The sequence below is a fragment of the Lycorma delicatula genome, chromosome 1 (genome assembly GCF_047948215.1).
Source record: "Lycorma delicatula isolate Av1 chromosome 1, ASM4794821v1, whole genome shotgun sequence".
Taxonomy (NCBI): Eukaryota; Metazoa; Arthropoda; class Insecta; order Hemiptera; family Fulgoridae; genus Lycorma; species Lycorma delicatula.
In genome coordinates this window covers 131438236-131453646 of record NC_134455.1, presented here as the reverse complement: position 1 = coordinate 131453646, position 15411 = coordinate 131438236, and the positions used below count along the sequence as shown (strand labels likewise).

General features: G+C 29.1%; 1 protein-coding gene across 1 annotated transcript in view; it reads right to left on the bottom strand.

The window, feature by feature from the left end:
- Positions 1–14859, bottom strand: part of LOC142322260 (putative sodium-dependent multivitamin transporter) — a 41226-nt gene extending 26367 nt beyond the window's left edge. Inside the window, exons 1-6 of the mRNA XM_075361147.1 lie at positions 14756–14859; positions 13697–13818; positions 10374–10595; positions 4589–4813; positions 3636–3751; positions 643–885 (exon numbers count right to left, since the gene is read on the bottom strand). Of these exons, the coding sequence (XP_075217262.1) occupies positions 643–885; positions 3636–3751; positions 4589–4813; positions 10374–10595; positions 13697–13813 (923 nt within the window). The 5' untranslated portion in view covers positions 13814–13818; positions 14756–14859. The remainder of the gene's footprint in view (positions 1–642; positions 886–3635; positions 3752–4588; positions 4814–10373; positions 10596–13696; positions 13819–14755) is intronic.
- Between the last annotated feature and the right edge of the window lie 552 nt (positions 14860–15411).

Sequence of the window (15411 nt, the reverse complement as noted above, 5' to 3'; positions counted from 1 at the left end):
ACTGAAAAAGACCTATTATTGAGCCCCCCAAAAGCATGGAGGCCTTTAAATGAGAGAGTGAGTACTTTAGCTGCATTGTTATTACCTGATGCCAGCTGCAGACCCCCTAATATCGAAGATGAATGTAGATACCATCTCTGAGGCCTTAAGCACTCTGTCAGGAAGCTCTCAGGAGGGTAGGGAGAAAAAAACAAAAAAGGGTGGCCTAAGGGAAAGCCTAGGCAATAAACATATCTTTTTAAGTTTTATATAAACATGACAAATGAACTGTTGTTTTTGTACATTTTGTAATTTTTTAAATACTAACAGACTTATTTTTAAGTATTTGTTATAAATAATTGTGGGTTCTTTGCAACCATTTAAATGATTTAAAATCATTACTTTAGAATTGGACGGCTGTTTTTAAGTGGCAAGGCCGCTATACACCCTTGCCATATTGTGTTTTTGATATCTTATTGATCATTAATGCTTGTAATAACTCTAATTACAGGTTTGAATTGCTTTACAAGACTAATTTTTCATTAAGTTGATAGTTTTTTATTGGGGAGGATGTGATTTTTTCATTCTGTTTTGTTTGGGGCAAGAGCTAATGACTACAGCAATCAATGTTGATAAATTAAAAAAAATAATAATAATACTTACTCCACTGGATCACAATATTCATAAATGGCGAACAAAGCAAGTCCTGCATATTGACTTAGGATGGCAATAATAAATATCATGAATGTTGAAATAACAATAGACTGAACAGCCTCTTTCTTACTTTTTAATGTCATGTAACGTTGAACTTGTGTTTCTGTCACAACACAGAAAGATAACTGGCCTAATCCACCACCGATCATTGTATTCCAGAATGTATATCTAATAGTTGGATCAGTATCAAAACTGTAATTGAAAAACTAAATTAAAAACTTTTTTATCATAAAAAATAATCTTTTTATTCTGATTAGTATGTAAATAAAAAATTATATAAATCATGTCAGGAGTAGGAATATGTTACTCTATAGATAAAAAAGGAACTACCAACCCAATATTTGCATGCTGATGGATCACCAGAGACCATGGTAAAACCTTAATTAAAATATCATTTTAAAATATATAATTAATTATAAAATAAAAAATAAATGTGAATGTTCACATTAATTATTTAAAATATAAATACATGAAATGGTATTAAAAAAATACATAAGATATGATATGTACAAAAGAAATCATAATTCAGAAGACATTAATGATATTATTTTTGTAAGTCCAAGTTGAATGTGATGTGGAAAATTCAGTTTTTAAAAACATTTTGTAAGTATCTTTTCTTTAAAGGAAAATATTTTAATTGTATTTTGAATAAATTACAATTTTAAATCTTCAAAAGTGTATAGTATATTCACAAAACCTTTTTCTTTAAATAATTTATACTCGTTTTCCAAACTTTTCTGGGCTTAAATAAGAGGGTTTTAGTCATAATTGGAAGGCATTTTCCCCCTTACTGACGCCAGTTAGAAAAATTAAAATAAAATATGTTTTTTAAAAGCATGAAAATGTTTTATAATTTTAGAATTATAAACAATTAAATGCAGAAGCCACAAAAAATCATTCAAATCCACTTTTGGTATACTTTTTAGCAAGTTTTTTTCTCTTTAAGTTTATTCACTCTTTGTCATGATCATTAATAAATTTAACAAGGCAAGAGGATTTTGTTCACCAGTTAAACATATTAAACCAGTTTTCAATCTGAAAACATTACACATGTACAAAAACTTTTTTTTTTCAATTACCACCATCACTTATTTAATTATATTTTATGGTTGTTCATTTCACAAACACAATCCTATATTTATAGTACTGTTTTATATGTTAAATTTTAATTATAATCTTCAAAAATTTGTTGGTTATTTTATTATCTATACTTGTTCAAACTAAAATAATTTCTTCTGACAGAAAAATGATCTATTCTGAAAAATTGTTTCACTGTTTTTGCACATGAAATGCAGCTTGATATGTATTTATTCACATTTGTTCTTTATCATGAATTTCTGTCAGTTTGGTTAATGTATTAAATATCAACAAAAAAATAGATTTTTATAAAATTATGTTTATTTTTGTTTTGTTGCATTGTTTATTTATTTTATTATTATATTTTTTTTTTAAGAAATGAAAATTAAAACTTCAGAGAAATGTCATTCTTAGTGAGTAATTTTAAATTAATTAAATTTAGTTTTATCAAATAAATATAGAAAGCAAATAAATAGTAATTAACATAGTTCAGAATAGTGAAACCAAATAAATACTTTTTGGAAATTTCTCTCGGAAATTTTTCTCTATTTCCTTTACTTGGAATGGAAATTCCACACTGGAAATAAAAGGATGGATAACAATGGCAAAGGAAGTTTTCAGTAAAAAACATATTACTATGTAGTAAAATTCTAAACTTGAGTTAAGGAATAGATTAATCGAATGTTACGTATGGAACATCTTGTTGTATGAGAGTAAAACATGGACATTGAAAAAGAAAATGAGGGACTAGATTAAAGCTTTTGAGGTGTGGATATAGAGAAAGATGGAGAAAATAAGATGGGTGGATAACATGAGGAATGAATAAGTAATGAACAGGATTAAAGAAAGAACACTTATGCGAGAAGTATACACAAAAAGTGATTGGTTAGGACATGTGATTAGAGGGTGTGGAATCTTTACAACTGCATTGTAAAGGTCAGAAGAAGGAGAAAGGAAGTAAGGAAGAAGAAGAATGAAATTAATAGATGAGGTGAAGACTGGAAAACTATTTGAGGACAAAGGAAAGTCTTGAGACAGAAATTAATGAAGAAATAAATGAGTGGTGGATAAGGGACCTGTTGCTGGGTAAAACATCAAATGATGATGACGATTAGATAAATTAAGTTTATGGGTAATCAAAAAAAGGACTGCTGGTTAGAATTCTTGCTCCTTTGAACCACATTTAATTTTTGAGATTATTAATTTAATTTGACACTTTTATATTAAATTTAATGATGACTTACTTTATAAATATATGGTATTGTGTTTAAGAAAGAAGCTTTGAATTAACTATATATTGATTAATTATTGGTGTGTTACTGCTAACTACTAAAAGTCTGATTACTAACTAACCTGCAATTAGCAGACTAGTAACAAAGTTGTTCTCCTACAACCCATACACCTCCTACACTAATGAAGGAACTATCTAATCGCTCAGAAAAAAGTTCCTGGAAGTTCATTCAACATGTTTAGAAAACAATCCATTTTTTATTTTATCATGCTTACCAATGAATTCTTCTGAAAATTCTGTTCTAAAAAAAAATCCTGTCAACACATGAAAGGGCCTCACAATGTCCATTTGATATTATTTAATATTTACTTTTACATTTATTTATCACCTTTGTATAATTATATTCCATTCACAATCAAACCACATGTAAATGTGTGCACACATGTATGCACAGACTGAGTCTCATGTATATTTGGTTATTACAGCTATGTATTTTAACATATAATTTGTAAAAAATGATTAATTTTATTTGTAACAAGATCATATAAATTTTTCAAAATAAATGATCAAACAAACAGAAATACAATTATTGAAAAACAAAATTTCTTAATTAGTTGACTAATAATATATTTACATAAAATACTGCATTCGCCCTCCTTTGTATGCTGATTCCAAAACAGATAAAACTCCACCTTTTTCAGCTGTAGCAACTACTAAAATAAGTATCAATGTCCCAAAAAATATTATTGCCTGAAAGATTAAATCAAAATCTTTACTAGATTAAAATTAATATTACTTTTACTGAAACAATTCATTTACTATTAATAAATGTTAAAACCTAAAAATTAAAAATGTTTGCCTTCCTTGTAACCAAATTCAAATTTTTTACTCATTTCATATCTGGATCTCACATTATGTACCAAATTCAATAGAAAAAAAAGATCATGATAGAATAAGAGATGTAATAAGAAAAATGGATTAAATTTGTAATAGTTTACTGAAGAATCTTCACTGTTATGATCTAATTTGTCCATTTTTATTTTTTATTTACATGAATTCTGCAACAGTTTTCAGCTATTAATACTAGACTACTACTCAAAAATCTCATAAACAGAAAAATATATTACAGCTTTTGATCTCAGTTTAAATACCAACATAAGTAATTAAAGTTTATTCATTTTATAACATAAGCATAAGTAACATTCATTTTGTTTAAGTAAAAATACATAAAGATCATTTAAAACAATTAAGAATAGTTTTCATGTTAAATGATAAATTAGATAGATGATCATGATATAAAACTATATATGAAATCAAATGGAAATGAATTCCTGAATTCAAAGCTCTCACATCATTATAATAATAGTGCAGTCTTATTGCTGAAATTATACTGTTTGATGACCACTGAACTGTCATGGATCAGTAACAATATAAAAAATTTAATTAAATTTAAATGATTTTAAATGCCCTTGTGATTAAACAAAACCAGAAACATGGCTATCCAGTCCCCCTTTAAAAACAAACAATACACCTTTTTTTAGATACATATACACTGTACATAAAAATACTAGACATCTTAAGACTAACCTGAAATGCATCTGTCATGATAACACCTCTTATACCGCTGATTGTCGCATAAAACGTACAAGTAACACTTATTATCACAATTATCCATTCCACAGGAAAGCCAGTCATAGTTTCTACTGCCATTGCTGGAATATATAATGTGATACCAGAAGTTAATGTTGAGACTAGACAAGAAAATGAAGAGGCAAAAATTCTCATACTGTAATTAAATCTTTTTTCCAGATACTGAAAAAAAAATTATTTACACGATATTAACATTATATGGGAAACATAAAATCTGAAATCAAATCAAGAAAATTTTCATAATTTAATGTATTGACTTTAAGCTAAAATCATACAATTTACAATGTTTTTTTTAAATAATTAGCATTTTTAACAATAAAACGCAAACAAAAACCAGAAAATTGTCAACATCATCTTAAATTCTAAGTAGTTAAGAATATAAAAAAAGAAGATTTAATAGTCTCCCTCAAAAATTAATGAATGTATATGATTATTCAGGCAAAGTTTACCACAACTTCAAAGACTATTTTCACCAGATTCTACTAACAATATTTAGTGCCATTTCATAATGCCAAAAAAATAGATTAAAAATGATTAAAAAACCAAACATATTTTATATTGCACTACAGTATTATAAGATGTCATCAGTAATAATCCAATTTGAAAACTTCAGTCTTACTTCATTTTTTTTGGGTGGGGGAGTGTTCGACCAATTCCTCCTGCTGCACTCTGTACCTAAATGCAAGAGTCCCATGTGAACCAAATCACCATCTTCATTTCCCTATCCTGAATTATCTTTATCACACCCTCTACACATGTCTTCCTGAGATTACCTCCTTTTCTATGTCTTTCCAGGCAATAAACCAATATCTTCTAATATGATGGCCATACCACATTAATTGGCACATTTCCACTCTATGAACTGAGCCCTCAACTCCCAATCTCTTCTTTATAGTCTAATTACTAATGTTCTCTAACCTTAAAACTCCACTGAGTATTTTAATGATCATCTCCAAAGTTTCCAACCTTCTCTTACTGCTCTGGCTAATTGCCAACATTCAGATTAATCTGTGGCTATTAATTCTACTACTAGCTTGTACAATAATTATTGTGTTACACTTTAGTGAACTATAACAGGTATATTCAGCCTTCTGACTGCACCTTTGGTTAGCACTACTCTTCAATAAAAAACAACTTCAAAATAAAACTAAAAAAATGGCTTAAACTGAAGTGGAAATTTAACAAGTTGTAATAAAACAAAGTAGAAAGGGTGAGAAAAGAAGGAAAAAGACCAAAAAGACGACAACATGTAACATTAAAATGTATATAAACAGGTACTATTTACTTATTAAGTTAGATTGTTAAAAAAGTTTTCTTTCAGAAGAAAATTGAGATACGCCCATTTGGTTTAGGGAAATTCGTAATCTGTTACGTATTTACAAAATTCAGTTCTGTACCATTTTCTATTATTACTACAAATTCAATAAATAATGAATAAAATTAAATACGACCAATATCCAACTTTTTATACTTTAATAAATAAAATGAATTAAATTTATGTAACTATTTTAGTCTACCATCTACAAAAACATCTCTTAATTTAAAACATGTGCATTTTATCAGGTTATTCTCCATTACTGAAAAGATAATTGAAAGGAAGAACCATAAAGAAAAGGGTAGACTAGAGTACATAAAATTGATCATGTATAATATAAATTGTGCAAGCTATTAAAAATAGAGAAAGGCTCTCTAGAAACTCATTCTAAATCAATCTGTGAATTGATAGCAACTGAGAGACAGAAACCAATAAAACTTTCACCGAATTTTCAAATTTTATTTAAGGGAGCCATTAATTAGATATCTATTTTTAGTCAATGACTCATTACACAAAAAAAAGCTGAGAAAGATTTGTGCAAAAATGGTCCCCAAAAATCTCCATAACAGCGAGAAACACGGAAAATGTGGCAGCCGATCTGTTAGAGCAAACAGAAATCAATCCAGATTTGTGAGCCGTGTTATCACTGGTGATGAAGGTTGGTTTTTTCAGTACGATCCAAAGACAAAACGCCAAAGTTCGCAATGGTGCTCAAAGGGATCACCCAGACCAAAAAAAGCTCGCATGTCAAAGTCAAAAGTGAAATGCATGCTTGTGTGCTTCTTCGATTCCAAAGGAATTGTTCATAAAGAGTGGGTGCCTCCTGGACAAACAGTTAACCAATATTTCTACAAAGAAATTTTAGAAAGACTTCGTAAACGACTTCTTCGTGTCCGTGCCAACAATGCTGATAATTGGATTCTGCATCACGATAATGTGCCATCCCATACTGTTCTGTCAGTACAGCAATTTTTAACCTCAAAACAAATTTCAGTACTACCACAGTCACCTTATTCACCAGATATCGCTCCGTGCGACTTTTTTCTATTTCCAAGAGTCAAAATGGCGGTCAAGGGACACCATTTTCAAACAACAAAAGATGTCCAAAAAGCTGCGACGAGGGTCTTGGAGGATTACAGAAGATGAGTTCCAGAAATGTTACCATCAATGGCAGAAGCGCTGGAATAAGTGTGTGCAATCAGAGGGGAACTACTTTGAAGGAAACAACACTAAACATGACTAAAACGGCAAGCAACATTTTTTTTCACATCAGTCTCATTACTTTATTGTCGCACCTCTTATATAAAAGACATCTGGGCTAAAGGTGTCCAAAAGTAACAGTGTTTATATTAAGAAAACCAGTTAAAATAATTTAATAAAATTTTTATAATAAACACAGCAACTCACCAAGTTTTAATGTAGGTTAGTCAAGTTCAATGTGTGCACCTTTTGTAGCTCGGCAGATGTCCAGACGATAATCTTAACTCTTGTAGGTGTTTAGGAGCATCTACGGCATAATTAGACCAATGAATTATTCAACAATTCTCTATTTTAAATTATCCAAATTTCAAACTTTTCTTTGGGTCACACAACTTTTAAGTAAATCCCCAAGAAAAAATCCAAAAGAGTGATATCTGAAGATCTAGATGGCCATGCAGTTAGTTGGACCTCCCCGTCCAATCCAACACCTGGGGAAACTGTTGTTCAAGAAAGATAGTAAAATCTTGATGAAGGTGTAGTGGAGCATCGTCTTTTTGTAAAAGTATAACCTGCAGGAATTTAAGGAACAGCTAATCCTCAAAGCATGTCAAGGTATCTGTGTCCGGCACAGTGGGGGTCCATGATAAAATATGGACTGATGACGCCATTTTTGTGCAGTCCTAACCAGGCATTTATTTTCGGTGAGTCCCTTTCATTTTTTATTATTGTAAGGGGTTTTCAGTTCCCCAAATTCTAAAATTGTGTCTGTTAACTTTCCCGTACGTATGAAACTCACCTCATCACTAAATAACACCGTATCAAGATACTTAGGATTCTTTTGTTACAAAGCATTACTTCTGCATTAAACCGATATTGTAGGTTATATAGTTCATTAACGTAAAGGAGTCGTAACTTATACACTCGCAAATGAAGCCGCTTATCAACAATGTCGTGATCAATGCAACAAGGAATTTGCAATTCGTAACTAGCCCGCCTAATTGACTTTTCAGGACTGACAGTGAATGCATCGCGTACATGAGCCGCAGTCTAGTCTTTAACTGAATCTTTTGGATGATTTTCTGTTTGTAAAACCAAACTTCTACTCTTTCTTAAAGTCGTATCTCACTGACGGATAGACTTGGGATATTCCATTCAATTTGTACATGCCGTTGAATATGAGTCACAGATTGAAACGCTGTTAACCAAAACACGCATTAAACTTTCTGTTGCGGAATCCACATCTCGACTGACTGCAATTGCATTGTGAGCCGGCTTGCCTGTGCATGCGTATTTTGCTGACCTTTAGAGTATACAGAAGAAATCTTGTAGATATTTCCTGTCGATTGAACCTACTTGTCAGAAATTATGACGACTGGTTTTCTAAATAGAAGCCATTACTTTTGGGTACCTTTAACCCGGAGACTCTTTAAATAATTGTATAAAACAGGATGATTCCAAAATGGCACAGAAATCTCTCAGGAGATGATTCTATAGCTAGAAATAAAAAAATATTCGCATAAACGTACCACAAAAAACGGTTCGTTTGCGAGTTTTGGCTCGCAAAACATTTTGTTCTGTTTGCTGCTCGCTCTGTGAATTTAAATCGTACTAAAATTCTTAGGGTACAAATCGAGGAGTAAATTTTGTGCTTCCTTATGGTTTTTTATCTAAGAAATCCAATAAAAGTTCTCCCAGAACTCTATCTCACTACTTAGATTTTAAGAAAAACGGGGGAAAAAATTTGTCCAATAATACACTTTATTAAGTTTTGAATAAAATAACTTTGTTGATTTACCAGTAAACAAATAAAAGTTTTATAAATTACAAGTTCAACGACCATAATAAAAATAATTTGTATTATAAACGGAATAAACAGTTTTATTTATTCGAATGAACCAGCGAATAATAGAATATTTAGAATAATTAAACCTAACCGAGACGGCACATTATTCGACATTTTGGATCACCAGAATCCATTGATATTTTGTCAGAAGGTTAGTTTCGTATTACGATAATTTGTTTCGTAGATTGAATATAATACATAAATTATTTATTAAGACTCAGATTTCGTTTCCTCATTTTTTATTTGTAAAAATAAAAATTATTCACTTTCTCTTACTCTTTATAACTTAAAAAAAAAAGTTTAAAAAATATGAGATTATCATGTTACAAAAAATTATGCAAGAAGTGCAAAAAATTATTAAGATTTAAGATGTTATTTGAAAAGATTAGTGAATTAGAAGATGGAAAAGATTATTTATGTATGATGTTAATATTTTGAACTCATGAATAATCAGTTAGTTGAGATTAGCTCATCTATAAAAGTTTAGTTTATTTTACCAGAGGTGTATTTGTAAATTCTCCAAGGATTTTGACTGTAACTTTGTAATTGTAACCAAAGGGACTCTGATAATTTATCTCACTTTTGGTTTAGTTGTCCAAAGATTAATAATAAAAAAATTAATTGTGAAGTAATTTTACCACGGAAGAGAAATATTGTAATTTAAAAAAAAAATTATTTTTGTTAGAACCTGCTTTTTCTATTTTTAATGAGTACATAGAAGTAGGAAATTACAATTGAAGAAACTACTATTTCTAATGTGTAAATTGCAGACTCTTCAACTTGTGTTCAATAAACAGCCCCATAGCCCAGAGAGATGTTATATATGACATTTGAGTTCAATTATAACATCCCACATGGTACAAACTCAAGCCAACTATTCCTGTTCATAAAACAGGTCGAAGATTCTATACAAAACTACATCTCATTTACATCATCCTCATCTCTGATGAGGTACTGAAATTAACATTGTGATTTATAATATATCTAAGAAGAGTATTACAAGTGAATTGTGTTATCTGTGAAAAAATGTATTTTATTAATAATTTATTTTCTAATGCAGCTCAATCAAAATTAAATTTGGTTCATACAGTTACTAAATTTATCTGAGCATTATGTAAATATAGCTTGTTTCAGCCTAAGATTTTAAAATCTAAGCTACTGTTTTAGCCTAAAATCTAACAAGGAAGTATGGTATTTTTATTTTATTAAAATACTTAACTCTCTTTATAAATGGATTCAAACAAATAAATCCTATTTTATTCTAAACTATCAAAATCTTAAGACAAATATCAAATATAAATTTCCTAAATGCAGATATTAAAATAATTTATAAGGTTTACCTTATTTTTTATAAATTCACCCACCTGATATGGAGATATAAGTTGCATTTTATAGAAAACAGGAAAATATAAGTAAATAATCACTGGTAATAACAAAACATTTGCAAGATAAATCATTACTAACTGACTACCAAATGTGTATGATTCTGATGGACCAGATAATATTGCTGCTGCAGTAAAATATGTTGCTGTTATTGATAATGACACACTCCATATGCTTCCTTTTTTATTTGCCAGAAGATAATCCTAAAACATTATAAATTCTTAAAATTACTATTAACATTCCATGTAAACTCTACTAACATCTTATTTCGTAATTGGAAGAAAGATTTCTATATGATGCAATCTAACAGTAGCTCATAGATGTATATATATATACAGAGTGATTCACTAAAACTGTAACAAACTTTCAGGACTTGTTCTACTGGTGAAAATAAAGAAGAAAGTTTATATAAATATAGGTTTGGAAATGTTTTTAATGTCGGCTGGAGAAAGATTTTGCACTGATTTCTGTGCCATTGGAAAAATCTATCCAGATTGTAATTCTCTGAGATGGTGTGGAGCATCATCTCCTGGAAGGAGGATGAAGAATAGGACAGAAATACAGCCTGGAGAAGCAGGGAGCACATGTCCTCATATCGACATAGGTGCGTATTCTCCATTGAGGCCCACGGGTCTCTTCTTTCTTCCTGCTGCATCCTTCTGTCAGGTAATATACTCTTTGCACCACAGCGATGAGTATTATCACTGGGGGGAGAGACAAGCTTGCGGTAAAGAGTCAGCCTGTAGAAGGAAGGAACATTTGTCTACAGTTGGTCATGGATGAGTGTTTCTTGTTGATCCTTTTGGACTCCGCCATTCTGCTGTCTTCTTCTGGCTAACAATCCTGCAAGCCCCTCTGGAGAGTGAGTATGCTTTTCAGTGTGTCTGGTCTTTGCTTGTTTCCAAGGGGAAGGGTTTGTAGTCAGTGTGAGCCCGACACTGCCATCTGTGCTGGCAAGTGGTGCTGTCAGAGCTTTTCCCTAATCTGATGAAAAAAAATTTAATTATTTTGACCCAAGTTAAGAGCTAAATTTTTTGGTTTTTATGAAATCTAATCTGAAAAAAAAATCAGTCCCAAACTGTATTTTTCTTTAGAAATCTGTGAAAAAAGATAAGATTGCTATTGAAAAACAGTTTATTCTATGTTTGTTGTAAAAAAACTTTGTTAAATGGATAATAAACAATTAAAAGTTTTAAACAAATCTTTGAACTAATAATCTTTCTGTCATAATCTTAAACCACAGAGTAACTCCAACACAGATCTGACATGGGTTAGGTATTCTAAATTGGTATGAAACTAGTAATGCCTCCTAGTATGCTAGTTTATAACAACACTATTAATAATAATAACAGTATTTTATACAACAAAAGTGATAAAACAAGTAAAAAATAATAATATTTAATTTAAAATTATTATACTTACTCATAACACACATTCTTCATTAATTAGTTAGACATCCAGATTACAAAATTTTCTTTAGAAAGAGTAAAGTTGTGGTTCAGATAGTATGTTGAATCCTTACAATGTATTGTATCAGCACACCTGGAATATTTTGCAGCTAGCATCCTATAAATTATAGGCTCTCAAGGAAAATATAAAATGCTAATAACCACAGACATATTCAATAAACCTATTTCTACAAAACATTATGGTTAAGCAAATTGGTGTACTTTCTTCCAACTGTCTAGTTTTGGAATATAGCAACTGACAATACACAAAAATAAAAAAAAACATACTGTCTAAATGATGCAACAATTACATTATTAACAAGGGTAAATCTTTAAAAATGTAAAAAACATATTATTGATATCAGTATTAGGTACACTGCTGGGGTAATTAAAACTCTTAATGGCTAATTAAGGATTACAAATGTACTCATTATTATAAAATTAATAAATTATTAAAAAAACACAAACCTAAAAATTATAATTTTATACATCCCCTTTGATTTCAGACTTAGAGTCTGATGGCTTATCATAACAAACTTTTAAAAGATTACTGTTACTATAAGTTTATAAAAAGCTGACTGGAAAATTTGCCTGCAAATAATGGGTGGATTTTTGGAAGAAAAACTATTTGGCTCTAGGAATTTAATTCTACCTAAATTTAACTATTAAATTAACTCTGTTTAGAATTAATATAATTTATTGCTATAATTTTTTTATTAACTAAAAAGAAACAATTAATACCTTGAAAATATAAAAACAGGTAAAATACTGGACTATAGAAACAAAAAGTGGTTGTTGCCCAATCTCCTCCTAAAAAAAAATTCCGAAGCTTGAGAATTGGTTTAATGACATAGTTTTCAGGTAACAAAAGTTAGTGTTATAAGACAAATTAAATTATAAAATTATTTTATTCTGATTAGTAAATAATAATTCAAAAAAGAAAGCCTGCAACAAGTACCATTTTTTTTGTTTAGCTTCCGGACCCACCATAAGGTATTACTTCAGAGGATGATATCAGGTTGACTCTTCCTTTCATATGTGGTTAATTGAAATCCAACCACCAAATTATACTGGTATCCATGATCTAGTATTCAAATCCATATAAAAGTAAACTGTCTTTACTAGGATTTGAACCTTAGAACTCTCAACTTTGAAATCAGCTGATTTACAATGACGAGTTCACCACTAGACCAAACCGAGAGGTTTGCGACATTTACCTAAATAGATTAAAGGAATCCATAGTAAAACGTTAATCAGAGCAATATCACAAAGTACCTGTTAATTAATAAATATAAAATTAGTAATGGTTAAAGTCCAGGTATTATAATAAATTATAATTAATAATTTTGAATAGATTTAAATATATAAAATGAGGGTAAATTAAATATTTTATGACACTAAATAAAAAAAATAACTACAAAATACTTCACAATGCGGAAGGTATTAATGAAAATTATTTGAGCACGTAACTAAGTACATACAAATTATATTGAGATGTAGAAAGAAAGTATTACAAAACATGATGTTGATTTATACAAAAGAAGTTGTACTGTTTGCTGAAGAAAAATTAATACTGTTAATTTTTAAAAATAAGTGTGAATGTTTTGGGGAAAAAATGGTGTTCGTGAATGTATAAAAGAGAAATAAATTTACTTAAAATTTCTTTCATTAGTTTGATAAATTTTTTTTTCATCTTACACGAAGAAATATTTAAAGCACCAGCTTTAAATCATGAGGGGATCAACTTATATTTCTTTCTATATGTAATTAGATTAGTAATATTATAGATTATTATTATTCTAAAATTTATAATTATATTTATAATTATTGCTACACATTAAACTTCAAAAACATACCTGTAATGATTCCATATCTCTAGATACATAGTGATAATATACTCCAATAAATGCAGCAAATAAAAGACAAAAAAGAATCACAATAATGTCCAGAATTCCAAGATTGTAATAAGCCATATTCCCTTTGATAACCAAACAAAAAAAAGGTATCACACAGTATTAACACAGGATATATTCTAGCAATAAAATAATTTACAAAAGATGGGCTCAGAGGAATTCTAAACCAAGTAATAAATTAAAAATATTTTGAGTTGGCATTTTTGAAACTAGATGTTAAAATATATTAAGGAAAAAATAAGCCAAATGATGGTGGTATCTTTAATAGTTTTTGAAATTGCCAATTTGTTAAAGGAAAGATAGAACAAGTGTGTAGTTCAAGGTGTTTTGTGTCAACATAAAGTGATGTTTCAATGCTGCCATAGAAAAAGAATTGACTGAATGATTTACATAATTTTTCCAGTTGTTCTGTGCAGAAAACAAGTAAAAATTATCCAAAAGCAATGATGGGAAAATTAAATCTACAGTAAAATTTCCCATTTTTTCCCTTCAAGCAGCAGACTTTTTGCAAGTGATTGACCACAAACCTTTTGAACCAGATCAATCGTTTAACAAGTGTAATAATGAAGGCTTTCTTTGGCTTATTAATGGAGTTACAAAAATTTTTTAGTATTGTTTTGTGTTCTTGTTCTTTTCCAAACAAATGTATAAATAAAAGTACAAGTGAATGCAGGGCAAAAAATGTTCAATCAGCCAGCTTCAGTTAATTTTTCATCAACATATATATATATATATATAAAAGAAAAAAAAAATCTGCATAATAATAAATTTTAATGTTATTACTTTAAATTTTTTTACCAGATATAGAATTATTTGTTTATTATATTTACAAATATAATCAATTTGATTATATATTTCTCAAAATTAAATGAATGTCACCTGACCGAGCTTTTTTCTCTGAGCATCACAAATATTAACAGGAAATTACCAATACCATTTATCCAAATTGATATGATTAATTATTTATGTTGATATAATTTTATAGAAAATTAAATTACATACCAGTAAAAATTAACTGATGATCTACAAGTTGGATTAAATTTAACACCAAAAATAATATCACAATTCAGAAGATATGTAAGGGGTGTATTATTGAGTGAAAAGTAAGAGAAAGAGTATGTACAACTTCAACTGTTAATTGTTCTGCTTGATGCTAACTGTTAATATCAAGCAGTACTTAATGTTGTTAATAATAAAGGTGAAAAAACTAACAATAATTTTCAAAAATTATTATCATAATCATAATTATTATCATAATTTGTTATTAATGAAAAATAAGTTAGATAATAATAAAAATTATAGCTTAGATAGTAATTTATGTAACATTTAACAAAAGTCAAGGTTGCAGCTTAATTAAAATAATTTTTTCTAAATTATAGTTTATTAAAGTTTATTAAAACGTGTCTTTAAGGGCATTTAGTGATCGCTTTAGAATATTATTGGTTGTAATAATAATAAATATGATTTCAATATGTAATATTTTATAAAGAAAAAACATATAGTATAGAACCATGTTTAGGCCATAGAACCAGAATAAAAAAAAATTCTATATTTATTCATTCTATACACAGAGTGCGGTACAGTTAACTCCTTTACAATCAAATAATAATATAAGAGAAAATTTTACAAACTTATAATTACATAGAAATTTGTGAAAG